This window comes from Orbicella faveolata, unplaced genomic scaffold (assembly GCF_042242905.1).
Source record: "Orbicella faveolata isolate gen_17 unplaced genomic scaffold, um_ofav_v1 contig_13, whole genome shotgun sequence".
Taxonomy (NCBI): Eukaryota; Metazoa; Cnidaria; class Anthozoa; order Scleractinia; family Merulinidae; genus Orbicella; species Orbicella faveolata.
The window spans coordinates 4571892-4593264 of NW_028301540.1; the positions used below are offsets into that span (position 1 = coordinate 4571892).

General features: G+C 39.2%; 2 protein-coding genes and 1 long non-coding RNA gene across 3 annotated transcripts; 1 reads left to right on the forward strand and 2 right to left on the reverse strand.

The window, feature by feature from the left end:
• Positions 1–843: 843 nt before the first annotated feature.
• On the reverse strand, positions 844–7370 carry LOC110047935 (RNA polymerase-associated protein LEO1-like). Its single transcript, XM_089284162.1, has 7 exons — positions 7077–7370; positions 5623–5712; positions 5052–5357; positions 4360–4536; positions 3492–3677; positions 2824–3010; positions 844–2340 (listed from the first exon to the last, which is right to left on the reverse strand). Exons 1-7 carry the CDS (start codon positions 7368–7370, stop codon positions 2120–2122), a joined length of 1461 nt encoding a protein of 486 aa, XP_089140288.1. The 3' UTR covers positions 844–2119.
• Positions 7371–7658: 288 nt separating this feature from the next.
• LOC110047936 (double-stranded RNA-specific editase 1-like) lies at positions 7659–13221 on the forward strand. Its single transcript, XM_089284161.1, has 2 exons — positions 7659–9123; positions 9988–13221. The coding sequence occupies exons 1-2, from the start codon at positions 7659–7661 to the stop codon at positions 10629–10631; spliced, it is 2109 nt and encodes a 702-aa protein (XP_089140287.1). The 3' UTR covers positions 10632–13221.
• Positions 13222–14627: 1406 nt separating this feature from the next.
• On the reverse strand, positions 14628–17424 carry LOC149114689 (uncharacterized). Its single transcript, XR_016205873.1, has 2 exons — positions 16614–17424; positions 14628–16043 (listed from the first exon to the last, which is right to left on the reverse strand). It is a non-coding gene; the product is annotated as an uncharacterized LOC149114689 (long non-coding RNA).
• Positions 17425–21373: the final 3949 nt, after the last annotated feature.

Sequence of the window (21373 nt, forward strand, 5' to 3'; positions counted from 1 at the left end):
TTTGGTTGTATAGAGACCTACCCCCATCCCCAGGAAATTTCAATCCCTTCTGTGGGTGGGGGGATATGGATATTTTCTGGAAATGCACAATTTTCCAGTAGAAATCTTGCCAAAGGCCAAAGTTTGTAGCACATGATTTGGGAGGTAAGGGGTGGGGGGCAGATGGTGTTGTGGAAGGGGGAAGATAAGGGATTCCAATGAATACTGTGGGTGATAATGGTCATATTCAAACTTCCGAGTATTTTGATTGTTTTCAAAACTTGTGAGATGTTTCTGGGCACAACATTTTTCCAAAATGACCTGAAATATTGTTCAAATTCCAAGGATCATTCGAAGTCTCCCAATTTCAAATTCCAAGTCTCCCAATTTCAGAGAATTTCTTGAAATTACAGCCAAAGTTTTACATTCTCCTAATACAGCAGTTTAATGTGAGTCATCATTCCTTGTGCAAGTGACTACTATTTTACAGTTCGTACTTATGAAAATATGGAAAACACTATGTGCTGTTCACATCCTCTGGCTAACTAACGACAAATAACAGGTTTAAGTGGCAGTCTAATTCAAGACATTCACCCAAATTCATAAAGCCAAGAGCTCAAGTGTATCTTTCCTTCTCAGTGTCTTCCAAGTGTTTTCACATATTTTTCCTCTTCTATAAATTCCATAAATTCCATACCTGCTGGAGCAATATTAATATTTGGATCTAGGCCACCTAAGTCTGTTCCTTTGGCTTGGTTTTTTGTGGCATAAAGAAGCCAGTAGCATTGCTACTAATTCTAGTAATTTCTTCTCTAAATTACAAGAAAACTAATGTGAACTGCAATAAAACAACAACAGACCAAATCCCATTGCATACAAGAAAGCTTTATTGTGTTGCTTTATCAATGTTGTTTTTTTAAAAAATTTATCTTGTAGCTTGAACAACTATCTGATACTGCATGACATTAAAACCTTGTTCAATATAGAGAAATAACCTTCTTGGCATAGTGTTTAATACACAAAAAGGCAAATTAAATATCTTAAAGAAAGAAACAAAGCCTACAAGGTAAGTGCAGTTGACATGTCCCTGGTAGAGTTTTCAGCAAATGAGATGTTCCATCTAAACTTTGTGTATTTTCACAGAATGGTAAGAATGGATAGAGCTTACTACTCGATAGCTATATCATAAGTACTTTGCCTATTTCGTCTACTATTTGCAAGACAAGTGAAGGTAATGCCTAGCATAACAACTTATATTAATGTCAGACTATCATACAAAAACATTACAGCTTCTACTATTTATTTAAAACTGTGAGATCCAGAGATACTGAACTTAAGTGGGTCAGTTTTCAATATCCAATTTCTCGATAACGTACAGTGTATAAATAACACGTCAGGTGTGATGGTCATGAGACTAAGGAATGATCACCACATGGGAAATGTGTCTGTTTAAAGTCTTATTCTATCAGCTGGAGTCCATTAATTTCTTAATATTAGGGCTAAGATAGTTAAAATTTTTAAAACACAAGTATCAGACCACCTTTTAGTCACATATTATGAAGTGTGTGGGAATAGAAGTAATATTACTGTCGCACTACAAAGTATTATTTAGTTTAGTTGCACCTCTCCCCTCTTTCACTGTTGTCCTATTAGCCTACTTCTGCTGGCTAGTGCTTTGCCACTGCATGCAAGACTACTTCTAATGACTTGAACATTGCACTGAATCTGAGGGAGGAAGTGCTTTAATAATGGCTGGCAGTAACAATTATTGCTCAGGAGGGTCACGGTTTCCAAGAGATGATCGAAAACCCCCAAAATAGAAAGCAATTTGAACAATATCAACAGCTCAGAATAGAAAGGCTTTATAGGGTAAGTTCATTTCCAGGTTGAATACAATAGCAAGCTTGTGAGTGGTTTTTCATGTTTGAGTAAAACCATTATAGCTAAAACAACTGTCTTTGGCCTTTTCTTGCAATGTTTCCCAGTGCCTGTATGTCTTTCTGTGTAGTTCATGCTGCCATGATTTCAAACGTCAGTGCAATCATGAGCAGCAAATCATGGCTGGTCTTTCCTTCTGTTTTCTCCAACAATTCACTCTACCAGGAATGCACACCTTCACTTGTGTATTCATTTATCAATACTAATCACTGTCTTCATCACTTTCAACAATCTGTCGACTCTTTTTCTTCTTTCTCGGTGTGTTTCCATCTTCACTGCCAGTCCTCTTTCTTCCTTCATGTGCATCATCTTCAATGCCTTCCTTTGCATTCAGCAGTCTCTCTTTTCCTTCCTCATCTTCATCACTCTCTAATCCTCCTGCTCCGTCACTTTCTTCAGCTTCATCCGATTCACTTGCAAATCCTACAACACAACACAAATGTTCGAGCAATTTGATGTTCACACCTCCCTCTTTAAGCCTCAAATATAAGAAAATACCCCCTCCAATTGTCACTCACGGGGCCCCTTTTTAAAGAAAGAAAGTATCCATTTTCATTTCAATCCTGCCCCCTTTTAGCACCTCTGGATCTGCCACAGATATGAATTTAACAACAGTACTTAGTTATACTACTACATTGTACAGACATAATTTTTTTTTATCAACTGCAACTGAGACAATTACTGTAGTACACATTGATTCTTATTGTGATCTCCAAACTTACACAAAAACAAGTTCTTGCAAGTACAAGGACTTGTTTTATTACAGTAGTTCTATATTTATTAGGTATTGTTCAACAAAATCATGTCATTACTCATTACTACATGGCTTATTATTTACCTTGTTTTTTTGTTTTTTGTTTTTTTCACTCAATGACCTTAATTTAACACTACATTACTATTACTAACCTTCTGCTAGCTTTTTCTTGTACTTTTTCTTTATGGCCAACAAACTCTGTTCCAGATCTTCTCCTTCATCATCATAACGATCAGGTTCAAGGAAGCTGGTACTCAGGCCCTTTGCCTGGCTTCTCTCTCTCATTCTACGCTGCTGATTTTCCCGACGTAACTGGGTTCTGAGCCTCTCATCTTCTTTCTGGTTGGTAAGAGGGAAAACATATTTTCATACAGGGTCCACATATGTACAGTAGTAATAAACCATCCTAAAATATCTCATCACTTAAACTACTGTTAATTAAAACAAGACGAGTGCCTCCCCTCTCCTTAAAGTCTGCCAAAATTCCCTAATTTGATAAATTTTCTTATAATGTGTCTAGATACCCAGCAGTCAGCAAGCAGTCAAAAAAATTCATCCCTTGCAGTCTGAAATTCTCATAACTTATTAATTTTGGTCCATGAAATATCCCATTTGATTCTTTTGAGAATAGCGATCTTTGTAGCCAGGGGATTCTTTCCACATAGCAAAAAATCTAGATGTTTCATTTTGAATCTAGTTTTTTTTTCATCACACTTCCCAGCTAATTGATATCTACAAAGCATAATTTTTCACAGTCATTTCGTTCCCTTGTATGTCTGATGAGTTTACATAGTAACTTGTAAATAATAGAAGTTCTCACCTTGATAAGTTCTGACCTCTGTGCCTCAGGATCCATACCAGCTGCTGGAAGTACCCTAATCTTCTGTGCCTTGGACGCACGGTCAGCAATAGACAACGTCATCTTTCTGTGTGTCTGGCTGGATGTGGAGTGAGGTCTGAAAGTGAGTTTCTCCTTGAACACGGACTGAGCTTGCAAACCAGTTCCCTGGAAAAATTAACATAATAGCATAAAAAAAGAAATACAAAAGTCCTGTTTATATGCTGAAGGCAAATTGTTAGGGTACAAGACTTTGGTTCAAAAGTTTCCAGTTTTGAGCCAGGCCTGGTAAAATGTTGGCAAAAACTGGTTGACATAGCAAAATGTACCATGACTGGTATCCTCTTCAATCCAGAATTATAAGTAGCATTCCTTATAGTCAGTGAGTACTACAGAAATTGCAGTTTCATGTATCGATGAAGCCTGCATGGCAGGTGTTGAAAGGGGAGGGAGAGGGGTAAACTATGAAGCCCAAAGCACAATCAGAGGGAGAGGTAAGGGAATGCCTACAAGCATGCCGTGGTTTTTGTCATTCTGCCCCCAAATTAAGTGTGCAAAAACCAGAAAGTTGTGAAATGTCTGGCTGTCAAAATGATCCAAACATGATTTTTACGTTCATCTGGTGGTCATAAAAAAACAACAGCATGCTTGCAGGCATTTCCTTTCATCTCCCTCTGATTGCACTTCATGCTTCTAGTTTTCCCCTCTCCTTCCCCTTTCAACACCTACCATGCAGGCTAGTATCAATGTTGCAATGCAGATCACAAGCCACTAGCTGAGAAAGAATCTCCAATACAGGTCCATGGTGATATATTTGAGACACATGTACATGCAGTGATGCACAACGTACCTGTTGTACAAAAAGGTGGTTGAAGTTGCCGTCAATCTTGTTCTTGTGTACATCAAACACTTCTCCCAGCAGTAATGACGTGGAGCCATCAGACCAGCGAACAATGCGTGCATTACTTTCTTTAATTTCATTACCCTCGTCATCTTTCCTGTATCTCCATCGAATTGTGTTTTCTACCTAAAGGACAACGTTATTTGTTTATTCATTTAATGACAAAACTGTGAAAAAATAAACAATTGCATTCTGATTATAAATCACCCTGACTAGAAATCATTTAAGGTGTCTTTCTCAGGCAAGGATAGTGTTCTCAATGGCACCTTTTGCAAGCTCAAGACATACAGTCATGGGTGCTGATGGGTAACAAGTCATCACAACAATCAGTTACAGCTGCACAAATACTCAAATGTGGATAGCCTGCAAACACTTCTACCTCTCATTATTCCCAGTCACTCTGTCATTCACTAGGGAGAGCAAAATCATTTCACATCTCTGATCAGATTCTGGACAGATCTATGATCCACAAGCATGGAATTTTGGTTGGAAATCCCAGATGCAAATACCAAAAGCATTCAGAAGCCACAGGCTAAACACTTAGAAGGCTGAAAACTAATCAGCCTGACCTCAGTCAGCTACACGAATATATACATACCTTGGCTTTTTTGCTCAGAGATGCACATTCAAACTATACGTACCTTTAGTTTTAGCCTGGCTCTGCCTTCTTCATCTAACACTTCATCTTCTTCCATCTCGTCTTCATACAATGCAGGATCAAATGGTTTGCGTTCAATGCTCAAAAAGTTTGGCATCTTCACAAAATACAACTCGGAACCCAAAGAGAATTGAGAGTACGGGATCGTGACGTCAATTCTTGTCTCTTCCTCTTCTTCTTCACCCTGTTCTGGGGGAACTTCCTCACCTTCACGCACTTGAACTTCTTCACCTTCACCAACTTGTTCCCTTTCTTCAGGCTCTGGAGTTTTTTCAACTTCTTTCTCTCGCTAAAAGAAATGATAAAAATACTGACATTAAGCACTATGCCTTTCGTTAAACATCAACTTTCAAATATTCTTGAGATCACTCCACATATATATACCACTACTTGTGAGAATGGATATTGCATGGATGGTTTTGGCTCAAAATTACAAACAACATTTTATATCAGTAACCCCTAAACTCTTGTAACTATGTTCTTAAAAATATAAGAGAGATAAAAGAGTTAACAGTGCATCTGCATGCCCAACTGTAGCTTAAAATAATTCTGACCTGTTCTTCATCTGATGATAATTCTTCATCATCTCCAAATAAATCTGCAGAAGACAGCTGGCTTTGGAGTTTTGGTTTCCTCACTTCCTTCTGTATACAAAATTACAAGTATATTTAATTTGATTTTAAAAACCTTTGAAGGCTAAAGTTACTGTAGACACTTCAGAACCTCTAGCAAACTTAGCTCAAAACTTTGTCTAGTATCTCAAACTGAAAACTGTTTCTTTTGTTTGATTTTGTTTTGCAAGTAAAATTTATTTAGCATGGGTTACCTGAACCTCAGGCTTTCTCACAACTTTATATGTCTTAAGTGCTTAAGATTATGCAAACTGGGCAGCTTGAAAGAAGCGGTAATAATAATCATAATCATAATCACATTATAAACAATAATAATATTAATAATAATAACAATAATCATATTCATAATCATAATCACAATCATAATCATAACCATAATTATAATAATAATAATAATAATAATAATAATAGTAATATATAATACAGTGTATATAATATTGGTGCCATTTAAGGAATCTAGCATCAGAACCACACGCCAGTCAGCAGTAAGCATTTCTGCTTGTAGAAACAAGAAAGACCACTGTAAGATCAAGTCACCATTCCAGCCCAGTTACCATCAGGCCAGCAATTTTCTCTAATCCCACTAACTTTCAGTGACCAGGAGTATTTCCAACACTCCTTGCATGGGATGCTAGTCCATAACAGGGTTACTTCCTAGCATTATATCTGCTGACACACCCATTTGCACACCTAAATGGAGGGGGCCAGGGTGCATTCCGCAAGACTTCCACGCCAAAGATACGCAAAGGCTTTTTAAATTCCACGCCTTGCGCCTGGCAAGAAGCCAAAGTCCCACCCTGAAGAATGCTATTTTAAAAATGCCAACCCAACGTGGGTGGGAAAATTTGGACTCAAATGGATCGTATCCCATTATCACCCAGGATATGGGGGATAAAGAGAAGTTAAAACGGCATAGTTATCAGGCCAATTCACCTTTTGTAGTTAAGCATTTATATGCCAGCAACAGCAAATGTGAATGTGCACCTGGCTATAAGCCAAAAACTCTAATCACACGCCAGTCTAAACCGTCAGTATAGCCAGGGATTTTGTGACATGTTCAGCTGCATTGCAAAAATATAAAGGAGATCTTCAGTGTAACCTTCACTGAATGGACCCTGGAGAAGGGAGACGGGGGGGGGGGGGGGGAGGGGAGGAGAGGAGGGAGGGCAATCTGTGACATGTGACAGGGTATTATTCCACCCAGACATATCACAGTAGTAACATGTTACAGTTCTAGTTGCTTTGAGTTACTCTGATCTGTTGGAATGAAGTTGACTTGACACTTCACCTTTGCAAGTTTATAAGCTTCATGCCATGATCAGTAAGTGTACTTCCAAACCTTATCTATCTCAATGAGTAAATGTCCCAGCTCTTACCTCATTTTCGTCCTCATTCTCATCATCTTCTCCTTCTTCTTCATCTTCTTCACCCCTTTCTTGAATTGTTATTTTCCTTTCTTTCTCCTTCTCATCACCGCTGTCTACTTCGTCTTTGTCAGATTCAGAAGCTTCGTCTCCATGTTCAGCTTCCTCATCTCCTTCGCTCGGCGAATCGCCAAACAGCTCATTCAGTTGAGCTTCTCGCTCTGCTGCTTTGTTCCCTTTTACTTCTTTTCCTTCGTCTTCGCTGTCCTCCAGATCGCTACCAAACAATAGGTCTTCCATCGACATTGTGCTGAAAACCTTGTTTGGAGCGTGAGAAAGGTCAGCGATTTCTGAAGTCTAAACTTGCGCCGTCATGTAAAATGAGCAGTTTGTTCTGGCCCTGGTGCATGGAAGAAAATGCTTACTTCCTTAGTTACGGTAAAAAATTTCATCCATCAGTCAAAGCTGTATAAAGAAAACAAGCTTCACTCGAGAAGATCACAAACTTCCCTCCAACACGATCAACTTCCAACCGGACTCGAAAAAACTGAACTGAGTGCACAACAATAGCCTCGTTTTCATGAATTCAAGCACATGTCGGACAAAATGGCGGAAGCGTCAGAGGCCGATTGCATGGATGCGAAAGATTCAATGAATACCGACTCAGAGGTGGTTATTCCTGGCCTTGGAGATCTACCAGTCTCTAGTAATGAAACATTAAAACGCGAATATCAATCAGGAAGCGAAAATGGTCACACTCCTCCGCTGGAAGACGACAACGAAAAGATGCAACAAGGAGAAGAACCCGATTCCGGGACGCCGCCACCGAAAAAAAGAAGGCGGTCGAACAAACGCAAAGGTGACATCCTAGGGGTTCAAGGACCGAAAAATGCGTTAATGCAATTAAACGAAATACGACCTGGTCTTACTTATAACGTCCTTTCTCAAGAAGGCCCGACACACTGTCCCACTTTCTGGGTTTCAGTGGTTGTTGACGGGCAGACGTTTGAAGGAAAAGGATCAAGCAAACAAAAAGCTAAACACGATGCGGCCGAAAACGTTTTGAAGTCGTTCATTTCTCAGATTCGTTCACCTGCTAAGCGGCTGGTCACAGAGGCCCAAGGCATTTCCACGGACTTCACTTCAGACAACACTGGAGCTCTTCTGAATACATTTGGAAATGGCGACCAAGCAATGGCAGATAGCGAAACTGAGAGCCCGAGTGAATCATCTGCCACACAATCGAATGCCGTTAAAGTTCCACAGATGCATAGTGAAGGGGGCAAACATCCAGTTGTGCTCCTAAACGAGTTTCATCCCGGCCTCAAGTACGAATTTCTTGGTGAAGAAGGCGATCAAAATGCAAAGCAGTTCAAATTTAAAGTCACAGTCAACGGCCAAGATTTTTTGGGAATGGGCAGTAGCAAAAAGAAAGGCAAGGCTAATGCTGCTTCCAAAGCTCTTTTTGCACTCCATAGCATCCGTACCTTTTACACATTTTCTGGCCAATCAGAGGCTCAGCCAACATACTTAGGACCTCCACCATCAGCCCAGTTGGAACAAGAAGCTGCAGATCTCATTGCCTATGCTGTGTTGACAAAGTTTCAGGGTCTTCAGTCAGCTATGGGAGAGGAACCAATTCGACGAAAAGTGTTGGCTAGCATTGTTATGACAAGCCGTGGTGACAGCGATCAAAAGTTTGAAGTAATAAGCTTGGGAACAGGAACCAAGTTTATCAGCGGTGAATATATAAGCGATCAGGGCTTAGCGCTAAATGACTGCCATGGAGAAATCATTGCAAGGAGATCCTTTTTACGATTTTTGTACTCACAGCTTGGCCTGTGTGCCGAGGGATATGAGGAAGATTCCATATTTCAGAAGAAAGAGAATGGATTGTATGGTTTGAGAGACAATGTGGAGTTCCACTTGTATATCAACACTTCTCCATGTGGTGATGCTCGCGTTTTCTCGCCACATGAGCCAGTCAGTGGGGAATCTGATAAGCACCCTGGAAGGAGAAAACGAGGGCTTCTTAGAGTCAAGCTTGAGAATGGAGAAGGTATTTAAACTCATATGATTTCGTAAAATTCAGATGATAAGTCACCCCCTAGACACCAATTTAGCCCCCAGAATCTCAGAGTAAGAATTCTTACCAAAAACAAGGTCCTCCTAACTAAGATAAGCCTATGGCCATACATCTAGAATATCCATTTATGCCATGCCATAGAAAATATAGCCAATCAGAATACAGGGAAGCCATTATGTACTCTACAGTGTTACACCCAACCTGATGGTTGTGTGCTGCATTGTTTGTGTTGCCCACTGTACTTTCCATTGCATGGTATGTAGTAGTGTATTAAAGATGCGTTAGGAATCCTTTATGCCACTTTTCATATAAAGTTCTAAGTATGTGTATCATAATGCCTGGTTTTCACTAGCGATGCAGGCACAACTGCATGCACAATAATTCTTATTTCATCGTGAAAACGGCCTTGACGCAGGCATAACACAAGCACAAGGATATTTGCCACGCCTGGTTATGTTTTACCAATGAAAACAGTGGATCCAGATTACCTTATGCCTAAACAGTTTTCCAAACTGGAGGAAGGTTCAGATGATTTTGCTTGTGCTTGTGTTTGTGTTGAATTTCTAGTGAAAACCAGGCGTAGCAGCCTCATTTGAAAGGAATGTGTAGAGAAATAACCCCCAGCTTTCCCCTGCAAAAAGGACTGTTTCAAGGAAAATACCCAGTTCATTGACCAATTTTAATCAATAATTTATGTGAATTGGTTCAAGAATTTTCAAGTTGTGGTTCAAATTTGCACTTCTTATTTAATACTATGAAAATCTACTAGTAGCAAGAAATGTTAAGAAAGAATATAAATTGAGTTTTATTTATTAATTGTTATAACTTGTATTCCAGGTACCATTCCAGCAATGAATAGTGACACAACCATCCAGACTTGGGACGGTGTCCTTCAAGGAGAACGCCTTCGCACCATGTCTTGTTCAGACAAACTGTGCCGATGGAACATCCTCGGAGTCCAGGGAGCACTTCTCAGCAACTTTCTTGAACCGGTGTACCTTCAGTCAGTGGTCCTCGGCAGCTTGTACCATTATGAGCACATGTCAAGAGCAATGTACCATCGTCTTGGTGATCTAGAAGGATTGCCTCCTCCCTTCAAACAGAACCGGCCCCTGATGAACGGCACAAGCACCGCAGAGCCGCGAGCAACAATTAGATCACCAAACCATAGTGCCAACTGGAGTGAGGGAGACGAGGGGTTTGAAATTGTCAATGCCCAAACAGGGACAATTGGTGAAGAACGCGCATCCTCGAGGCTTAGCAAACAAAGTCTTTTCAAACGTTTTATTTCACTGTGGAAGAAGCTGAAGCCAGGCATACCTGTTCCCTTGTCGTACCATGTTGCAAAAAGAGGCGTTGTCAATTATCAAACGGCAAAAGTGATTGTGATGAAAGGGTTTGAAAGACAGGGCCTTGGAACATGGATTAGGAAACCAGTTGAGCAAGATATGTTTGAACTTTCTTCTGACGAAAATGTTTAAGCCATGCAGAGAGGTTTTCAAGTTACTGGGAAGTACTTTGGACAATCAATTTGGAATTTCGTTAGAAACTTGTGTTTGTGATGCAGCAGCTGACTACAAGAAACATTTTGTGCCCAAACTTCTAAAGGGGTTATGTTGACTTTAGAATCATTATAACTTGTGTATATGTGCTTTAGCAGTTGTTAACTGGACTCATAACAACAGTACTTAGTAACACTGGGTCTTTTGCAATGCATTTTTATATTCCTCATGTCTGACATAAGGTTGGTGAACTTTTTATTTTTTATTTCAAGTTTTAGAAGTTGTGATTAATTTCAAAGCTACTGAAATTTTCATCCTATTGGTGTAAGTTTCAATACATATAATGAGTATATTGCTGTGGTAGGGAGCTACTTTGTTAGGAGCAAAAGAGAGGGAAAAGACTTTAGCTGACCAACCTTCAGTGGCATTGTAAATATATGAATCAAAATTAGTAATTTATGTACAATTCCAGTACACACTACTGATTTACTAGGCTGTCTTGAGGTTAGAAAAGAGAGTCATTGTTAATCATTGTTTCGAAAGAAGTTTCCAGTGGTTACCCCTCTCTTCCATAGAGGCTGCTGGTAGTGTGAAGACACATGGGACGATGGGAAGAGGGAAAGTGTGGAAGCCTCCCTTCTCTCTTTCCCCTTCCTTGTGTTCCCCACACGCTTCCATTATTTACTCTCCCCATCCTCCGAACTACCAGCTTACATGGTCAAGGCTGCACAAAATGGGTCTTTGCAGAGAGAGAGAGTGGTTACAATTTACAAGTTGAAATTACTCATTTGCAACAGTGTAATGTAGGTGTATGTTTCCAATGAAAGTCATTGTTGAACACTTTTATAACAATTTGGAGAATATATTGTACTCTTCCTTTTGTAGACTAGTGAACAAAGCTCGAAGCCTTTTGTTTCAAGCAACTTATTTGCTGTTTTTGCGAACACTGAGACATAAAGGAGAGAAGAGAAACGGATTCAATTATGTTAAGTTATTTATGAGGTAATAAACATATTGTACTGAACATGGTGTAATTTGAGAGCAGTCTTTTATTTGTAAACGTTCTTGTATTAACTTACACTCTCTGTCCAAATGTTGTGAAACAGAAAAAAAGTGATGAAAATATGGGTCGGTCTCAGTGGAAAATCGAAACTGGTAAGTGAGTTGGAAGTCAAGGTCCCATTGTTTAAGCCAATTGATGCTAGTCCTCCAGTATGATTTCTCAGGTCTCTCTTATAGGTGTTTTCATTAATCAGGAGCCCACAAGTAATTTATATATTTTTTGTAGAGTTTGAGACTAGTCAAAATCACATTTGAAGAAGACAAAATAAAAACATTGTAACAATGGCGAGGGAACTGGTAACAACAAGCGTATCTCGGGACATCCCCCAGTGTCCACCTCCTTCTCCATGCCCCACCTTTCAAGATGGCATCTTGTTTTATAACTTCCACAATACAAAGCTTGAGAATTGAGAAACAAAAAATAATTCACCTCTTTGTTTTCAATTATTTACTTATTATTATTTTTATTATTTACTTATTATTTTATTAGGAAATTGTACAGCGCTGCTGGAAGTTCAAAAGCATGTGCTATATAAATACATCGGCACACAAGGCGTGCAAGAGTTACCTTTTTTAAAAATTAAAGCCCCTGGAGGTAGCAACACTCAGTGGACTCTTAACAGTTATGATAAGGTTAATCCAACAAGTTTGTTTGGTTACGATGTCTCGTTGACGTCGTCGCCGTGGTTTGCCTAAGCTCCCTATTATATTATCTCCAGTTAGTTAAGTTTCAATTGTTCTATATCTGAGAAGGATATTCTGCCAATTTTAGCGTTAATAGTCCACATTGACTTTGTGACCTTGATACGACAGGTCTCAAAAACCGCTGAGCATGCGCACTCAGTTCCTGCCTTCAAATGTTTCAAAATGGCGGACGACGAATAAGATTTCGCCACGTAATTCAGCCTTTCATCAGGCTGCTCATACATTTATTCACACTTCCATAATCGGTTGAATTACGCCTTCGACGTTTCTAGTTTGCCTTGGCATTGTGTTTAGTGAGATCAGCGGTCATTTTCTACAGAATATTCACCCTTACCTGGTTCCCCCTTGTGTTAACGTTCGCTACTGGTGGAAGAGAAACTGGACTCTGATTTTCTCGTTTGTTAAGACGGCCCAGTGTTTGTTAAGCTTGAGATTTGGACTACGTTATTGTTGTTTCTTCCACAAGGAAATATCAAAAATGACTTTTTTTTCGTTTCCATGGTTTTGAGAAAACACTTCCCAAAGGCATTATATGGTTGTAAACCGAAAGGAGCAGCTCAGTGAAGCTCTTTAACGATGAATAATGGCTGGATTAATGGCAATCTGACGGCAAGACCTCGTCCGAGCGGATGCAAAAAGTGACTCTGTGAGTAGAGACAAGTTGTTTTCTCATTAGGCGTTCCTTTCGTGTTAAATACCATCAAGATTGTAATTCCCATCATTTAATCAATGCTCTATTGTAGTGTATTGCACGCCTCTCTTTGTTCATGTGAAATAAAATAGGATTTGTTTAGAATATCAAGATGGAGTTGTAGTCTTTCTTCTCAGCGTCACGGTTAGCTGTCGAATTTTTCTCGCCATTTCAAGGTGCATCCACTTTGAAAAATTTAGCTTACCTAACTCAAAACAAGCAACTGGATTTCTCTTAGATCTTGTTGTACTTTTTGTGGAAATCAATAATATGCGCCAAGGGACAACGGGCCCTTCGAGGCGGTAAAGAAAAGGATTACTCGATCAGATCGCTGTTAATGAAATGAATTAGGGGAGGGTATTTTTTCTGTTCTTTTGGCCAAATGAAAATTCACGGAAAAATATTAAACGAGACAACTTGTTGCTTTCCGCAAAGTTCCGCTGGTAACACCTGATCAGGGAGGCTGACTAAAGTACCCCTAACATTACAGTGTTCGAGAGCCTGGACCACAGTGATTTAGCTTTCTCTAAACCCGAGCATTTGCAAAAAACACTTAAGCTTAAGTTAATTCAAGCAGACGCACAGGAGCGAATAGTTTGCAGCAAACATTATATTTCGCCGAAATAGGTAGGTACATAAGCTTATATTCAAGCTTACTTCTCAGAATTAAAAATAATCGTACACTGTAGTAGGATGCAAGGTTGGTAGCATAAGCACTTCACTGGCTTCTGATCAGGGCATTGTAATGGTTTCTTTTGTTTTTGAAGCAATAAAGAAAAATTATCTTGCACCATACAATACCTGCGTTTACTTTACGGAGCATCCCTAAAAAGGGCTTTCCAGCATCAGTACCAAAAGTTTAACATACAGAAAATGCTTTACTAGTTGACACAACTCAACCTAAGAGTCAACTTATTGATTTTTAATAAAAACAGAGAGCCAGATTTATAAAGCACTCCTGGGTCAATGTGTGATCCAAGTATTGCTGGAATATAAAACCCAAAAAACAATATTTAGGATTTAAAGTGAAAAAAAAAATTACTTCATGAATCTGAATGTCAGAAAAAAATGTATCATTCAATGAAAATGTCTGTAAGAAAAAATACCAATCATTATCAAATCTCGTTTCCCCACAGGTATACAGGTATAGCATCAAAATAATTACATCAGACCTTTTAAATCATTCAGCAGAATGCTAACTTAAATGTCGCCAGATTACAACATGAAAGCATACACAATGTAGTTGAGGAGCTTGAACAAGTCAGTGCAAAGTTACTGGAGAAAACACAAAGTAACTATAACCCTATTTTGACTGGCAAGTTGTGCATCACCAGTCTCCGCCCCAACCATTCCATTCAAGTGAAAAAAAAAATTGTGATCAAACATGTAAATTTCATTTCTTATTTGAAATTGAAAACAGACAAATAAGTCAGTTTTTGCAAAATCCAAAAGAAGCTGCAGTTTGAGAATGGGATCATTATAAACCTTTCCCCCTAGAGTCAACCATCACTCTGTAGTCAAGGCTCATTACAAATTTTAACTATATTTGAGCATGCATCAGTGCTAATAAACAACAAAAGGGCTGAAGTGCTAACCCATGTTTAATGAAGGTATCAAGATAATATTATCCTTGACTGTACTCAACTGTTAATACCGGTAGAAATTAAAGGAGCTCAGTCACGGTATTTTGAGTTATTTTGGCCACATACAAAATTACCTTTAAATGGTAGGAAACCTGAAAATAACAGTTTAATAAGATAGAAAAACACCAAAGACAATGATAAACCATAAAGGAACAAGGATGGCTAAGGATGGAGCAGATTAACATGGATTACAAACAACGAATTTGAAAAATTGAGGCTAAATTTTTTAATATGTGCAAACTGTGACTGAGCTCCTTTAAAATGTTGTGAACATTTGTAGCAGAACCAGAATTTGGCAAACATGTTCAACAGTTTCACAGAGCACTGACCAAGCTGAAGCACTATACACAAGGGTGGTAAACACCTCTATGATCTGACTGAAATGGAAGCTTTCTGTGATCAGCATTCTGCTGGACTGTTTGGTCACTTGCAAAATACATGTATCTACAGTAGTTCAGAGACAAAATGTTTACTTTGCATTTTATCAGGGACATCTGGCATAACATCTTTTTGTGTTTGTGTGCCTGCTAGAAAAACTCTCCAATCCAGAGGGCAAATGGCTCAAATCTCAAAATGAAAGGAGCCAGTCACAGTTCACGGATGTGTACATGGTTCTTGGGTTCAGCCGCCACCCACAGCCATTACTTAACTATGAAAAGACCTTGGTCGACAGACAAGAAGACAGGAGTACAAAAACAAAATTTGTTTAATAAGGGAGGCAATAAACATGAGATCACATGTTGCTAATAATCATCAACTGGAATTAAATTAGTTAGTCTGAGCCAGCAATTTTTTGGTATTTCCACTCTGTGCCCAACTTAGATAACAAAATTATTGTCCAATCAATGATCGTAGACAGAAGATGAGTCTACTTTGCATTAATACAAGGAGGTAATACCACTAAGAGTTATGATAGAAGTTTCAGTGTTACTGTATACTCCGAGAGCAGAAATGTACAGTGTTTCACCCAAAATTTGCAGAATAGAAAGTTCACGCTCTTCATCAAGGAAGACATTTTTTTGCATGCCAAGCACTATCTGGTCCACAAGTTCCGTAGCAAGTACCACTTGGCATATGTGCACTGCAGTTGTGGATGTACAAAGTCACAACAAAATGGAAGTAGTTGATTTGGGAGATGATATCACTAAGAGTCACCGCAATGTTCACGTGACCATGGAGGGTGGCACAGTCTGCCCTTGGCAAGGGGCTATTGACGTTCAGCATCTCCTTGGTGTTGTATCCGTTGAAAGAGGAAATTATCACTGCCAAAACTTCCTTCAACATCTCCCTCTGCAATTCAAAGAGTTCAACTGGTCAAATGCTGAAAAAAGTTTTAAGGAATGAAAGTAATCTATGTTTGTAAAAAATGCAGTGTGCTTTAAGAATTTAGCAAGACATAGGACATGAAATGGTTTGTGCTGCTAAGGTATGGCACATAATTTTCAGAACCACCTTGAAGTTTTCACAGGGAAAAAGATTGAAATCCTTCACGGTAGCTAGTTTTGTAACTGTGTAGGAAAAGAGGAAGCTTTAGAAGCAATAAATTGCCTCAAAACTGTAACAGAATCATTCAACCTGTGGTAAATTGTTGAAATTAACTCAAGAAAAACTTCAAAAAAAATTGTCAAAATAATTATGGTTAAGAATCTCCTGGTTTTTTCCATTTTCGAATTCTTAAGTAATGAAGACATTGCATGGTCAGGTGCTATGGCCACTGGTATGGAATTTTATTGGAAGGTGGAAACATCACAAACATGTATTGTGAAGTGGACATAATATAATGAACTATTATTTTTGAAAGTTGTACAATGTAAGTTATTAATGACCTTCTTAATTGTATGTATACAGAATTCTGCTTACCAATTTCTTATTCTTGACTTTTACTGTATGAGCTGAGGTGTATGCCAATGACAGCTCAGCTTGAAGAAAACAAAAACAGTGGAGATGAAGACGACGATGAACCAGAAGAAAGCTCAAATAGAGAGTCAGAGAATCGAGGGGATGACAAGTTCGATGATCGATTACAGGAAAAAGGTTGATGACATCAAAGCAAGCAAAATTTGCGGAGCGCTTCTGAATTTACATACCCTGGTCCCAGAGATTTTTCTTGATTTTTCTCCGCACGAGAGAGCTACGAGAGAGCCGCGAAGTGGTGAAAACACGAGTCGCGAAGCGGCGAGAAAGAAAAAGGAGGTTTTTCTTTCTCGCCGCTTCGCGAAAAGAAAAATGAAGAAAAACCTCTGGGACCAGGGTAGAATTTAAAAGGAAACGAATCCACCAGAGATCCTTCCATTATATACAAATCCCAAACAGAAACCAATGCAAGGATGTAGCAGAATTTCGCGCCGAATTTGCTGTGCTCCTCTAAGCGCAGGCTAACATCGTCGTTGTTGGCAAACATCAACTGCAATCCATTGATTTTATGCTCATCCTCGACAACCCAGTCTTTCGTCATAAATAACCATTGATAAAAGTGCAAGTATACTGACAAACTGGCCAAGGAAAAAGCACCAACTCGTGGTGAAAAGAGCACAATCAAGCGCAGTTCACACAAACTACCGTTCAATGGCCACTCGATCGCGCTTCCAATCCCCGCAGTAAGTCAGCGGTCAACGTTCTGCGCACGCGTCCTTAAAAAAAGTCCCCAGCCAATCAGCGGTTTTTGAGACCTGTCCCTTGATACGATGACATGGGTTCTTGTCTCGACCGCTGGTTTAAGGGAGCGAAGGCTCAGATACTAGCTTTAAGTTTGTCCCACGTGGGCAAATTATCTCGAGCAATAAATAAATATGGAGTTAATTTTAATTACAAGAAAACTGAAATAATCAAACGTGAACGCCCTCTGAACGCAACTCGTGTATTCATATGCAAGATTTACATTTTGATATTTCTGAAATGTTATAGAGTATCGTATTTTAAGTAAAAAATAGTTTTGTGAGTTTGACAATTATGCATTGAGAGGTTTCCGACCTCCTTAATACTCTCGGAAACCGAGGGATAACGACTCTTGAGTGACGGAATAATCAACAAAGGACCATGATCTTCGGTGTTACGACATCCGAACGGATGGCCAAGTCGGAAACGTCCGTCGATTTTCGAGGATATGAGGAGAGCGTTTAGGGAGTGTTTAATCACCCATTGATTATGATTGAACGTATTTTGCGTGGATCATGGCATTAAAAATTGTCTTTATGTACCGTTGTGTCTTAAAATAGTCTTTTGGAAAACTCGTTGGAATTCAGGGTTCTCAAATTATTAATGGTTTCAATATTCAAATCAGATTTAACCGCTTGATCGTGAATAAGAAAGTGTTTGTCTCCTTGTTTCATGATCCATCAAATCGCTTTGGCCGAATGTAGATCGATTTGATTTCGTGGCTTCGTGGTATCTTCGTGCGCGACCACGTGGGAGACGGCGTGACCTAGTGGTTAGGGCGCTGGATTTGTAATGCGGAGGTCCCGAGTTCAAATCCTCTCTGCCACTAGATGAATTTGTGTTTGGTGGTCCCAGATTCAACTCCTCCACGCTTTGTAAATAGCACACTTGTCAGCCTCCTGCAAGTTGGGATTTTTAACAAGTTTCTGTTTAATTTACAATATTTTTTTGCTTATTTCAGTGTCCACAATCAATACAGCAGTGCTAAACACTTTGAAACTTAAATAAAGTGATTTATTTCACGTGAGTCTAACACTTGTGGCAACGCCACGGCTCCATCTCCCGTTTTCCCGCGCTTTTAAAGTCAACATAACGTAATGCGGTCAAAAGCAAGATGATAAATGCACCAGTATATCTAGAAACTAACGCCAAGGGAATTACGAGGCAATCAGTGGCCTCTGAAGTAATACTTTGCCTGTTATGTAAATGATGCAATGAAAACTTAAATGCGTTGATTTGATACGTTACAAAACTTATTATTAATTCCTTGCTATGCGCGAGAAATTCACACATTTGATAATGAAATTCAAACTTAACGACGCAGTTTCCTTTGTCCATGCGCACCTTAGCCAAATTTCATTTTCAAATTTCTCAACCGACGTTTAGTTTGAGCTACATCCACTTCGCGTCAGGATTGCTGACTTTTAGCAATGCGAGCGAAGATTTAAAAGGATACAACGAGTTTTGTTTAAACATTGAGCTTTTCTTTTCACGTGAACATGAGTTTCTTAAAGCTTTAAGACTGAAAGCTGGCAACGTTCCTTCAAACGGTTTGATTCAAGCATTGCTGGGTTCTGTGGTTCTCACCACTTGGGACATTTCAGAACTGTACTTTAGTAATCTTTAGTAGCAACCGACAAACAGGATAATCGATGCTGAACGATGCAATCCGCCTTAATTCCTTCTTCACCGGTGAAACATTTAGAGACAGTCACCATGTTGAAGTATGCGGAGACCGATAAGAGAGGCAGGGCGATGGAAAAAGCCTTCTTAATGGTAAGTAAAAATTTCTCATTCTATATAATCAGCAAATAGATTGAACTTTATTCTAATAACATTTCTGAACATTTTTTGGTAATATGATATTTCAAAGACTAAGCAGTCTCTAAGAGAGTAACTCTCAGTGACTTTCGGGCTCCACAACAATTCAGAGTACCAGCAAAAACTCGATGTTTAATTTTCCTAGAAAAGCTTCAGCACCAGTACCGTGGAACAATTATCTGAAAATTACATTAAAATGCTTGAGTTAGAAATCGACTGTATGGAAAGCAGTTACTTTATCCAAGAAGGTGACTCTCGCACACACACATATATATATTTAACCTTACACTCTTCGTAAATAAGTTTCATTTTTCATGAAAACTCCTTGTGACAAGACACGAAGAGACCGAAGACAACATGTAACTATAAAACGTTCAAACGTAGTTTTCCTTTGTGAATTACTAATCCGGTCTAAACACCTATTTTTTTCTCTAGATTAGTCTTTGAAGCGCTGATTACTGTGGAGTACGTACATCACATGCATGTCGGTGTCGCAACAGACTATTGATCATCAGCCTGGTTCAGTTGGAGCTTATAAGGATCCATACTATGGAAAAACTGAAACTTATAAGGATCCATACTATGGAAAAACTGAGTGATTCCTGGCCGGAGCAATGTCTCGAAGAGATGAATGCAAGGAAACAGGAAATTTGAGAAAACGTTCAAGTGGGATGGCAAGCGGAAAAGTCTCTCCTAAGAACAACCCGGCTGTGAACAATTCTGGTAACGACAGGATAAGTAAATAAGGACATAGGTATCGACTTATTTCTTAGAAAAATCCGAGATCAGCGCTAAAACGAGCTAATAAAACGTCCATTTTGCAATTACGCATTCCTAAGCTGGGTGGAGAGTTTCGCGCGCTCCTCTTAGTGCTTGTTTTACTTTCACGTCCAGAGGTGTGGTTGCATATTCGAGAGGTCGACTAGTCCAGTTCCGTGCTCGCAAGTTGGAAACCTATCCTGTTGGACACAGCACGCAGGTATCATGAGTACCATGCGACAATCCACTGGAAACATGAGTCTGGGTGGAGTGTCGGAATAGGGTGGTTGATTTCTGACCGGGCCTGAACTGCCTCAGCGCTTCTGGCTCATATGAACCCCCCGAGGGCTGTGTCTGTATTTCAAGCTGGGTTTGCGGGTTGTCGTTTCCGTTTTTTTTTTCTGCAGTCAAAATTATAAAAGACTAAATAAACACTTGATCTGGGTTTTTCGAGAGCTAGTTGTACTTCTCAAAACTTGGAGGAAGGAAGAAATGTGGACACAATATCCGATTGTATGGTCAACCACGAATTTGAGCAGATGAACCTCTATTTCCTGTTAAGCTTATTGAGCTTTAAGCAATCAATGTTCCTATACAGCAATAATGCCATTGGCTATTGAACTGATATTACATTTTTCACCTCTAGGAGCACTGACAAGGTCAGGAGTAGTTTCTATGTCGAATTAATGCTTCACCTAATGCATGCATGCTATGGATAAAGACTGGTTTGGAGTCTTTCTTAAATCAAAGTGGACAAATGTGCAGCGTTTACTTGTTGTCTTTCTATTTTCTGCATGAAGAAGAAATATTTAGTTATTGGGTTAATCGAGAATGAGAAGAACTTCTTCATGAAAAGAAAATTTATGGATAGCGCTGAAGTTACGCTAAAATTTGTGGGGTTGTAGTTAAGTTACTAATTTTCTTTTGTTGTTTCTAAACAGTTTATTGACTCGTTATGAATTACATACGACAGGAAAAAGTTGCTTGCTGCATCCTCAGAATGTTCTCAACGACGAACTCGAAGCCCGTGTGATTTCCCGGCCTCAACGAACAAATTGACCGTACGCTTAGTCAATAACCTATATCAGGAGTATATCATATGCTCCTGCCTATATGTAATGTTCTGTTGGATTATGTAAAACAATGGGGAATATCTAATTATGTATGCTTCTGTAGGACTTTGTAAGCAGGTTTTGAAAGATATTGTACTTTAAAGTTATTATCTGGCGTGTAATCAAGCTTAAAGTTTGGTTATATATGATTATGAGTTTTCTAAGGACTTTGTGTTACTATCAGAAAAGATGTAGGACTCTCGCGGGTAGAGCTATATCAGCTCAATTGTATGAAAATGTATTGTTATGTAGAGCTATATAGGCCCATGTGTG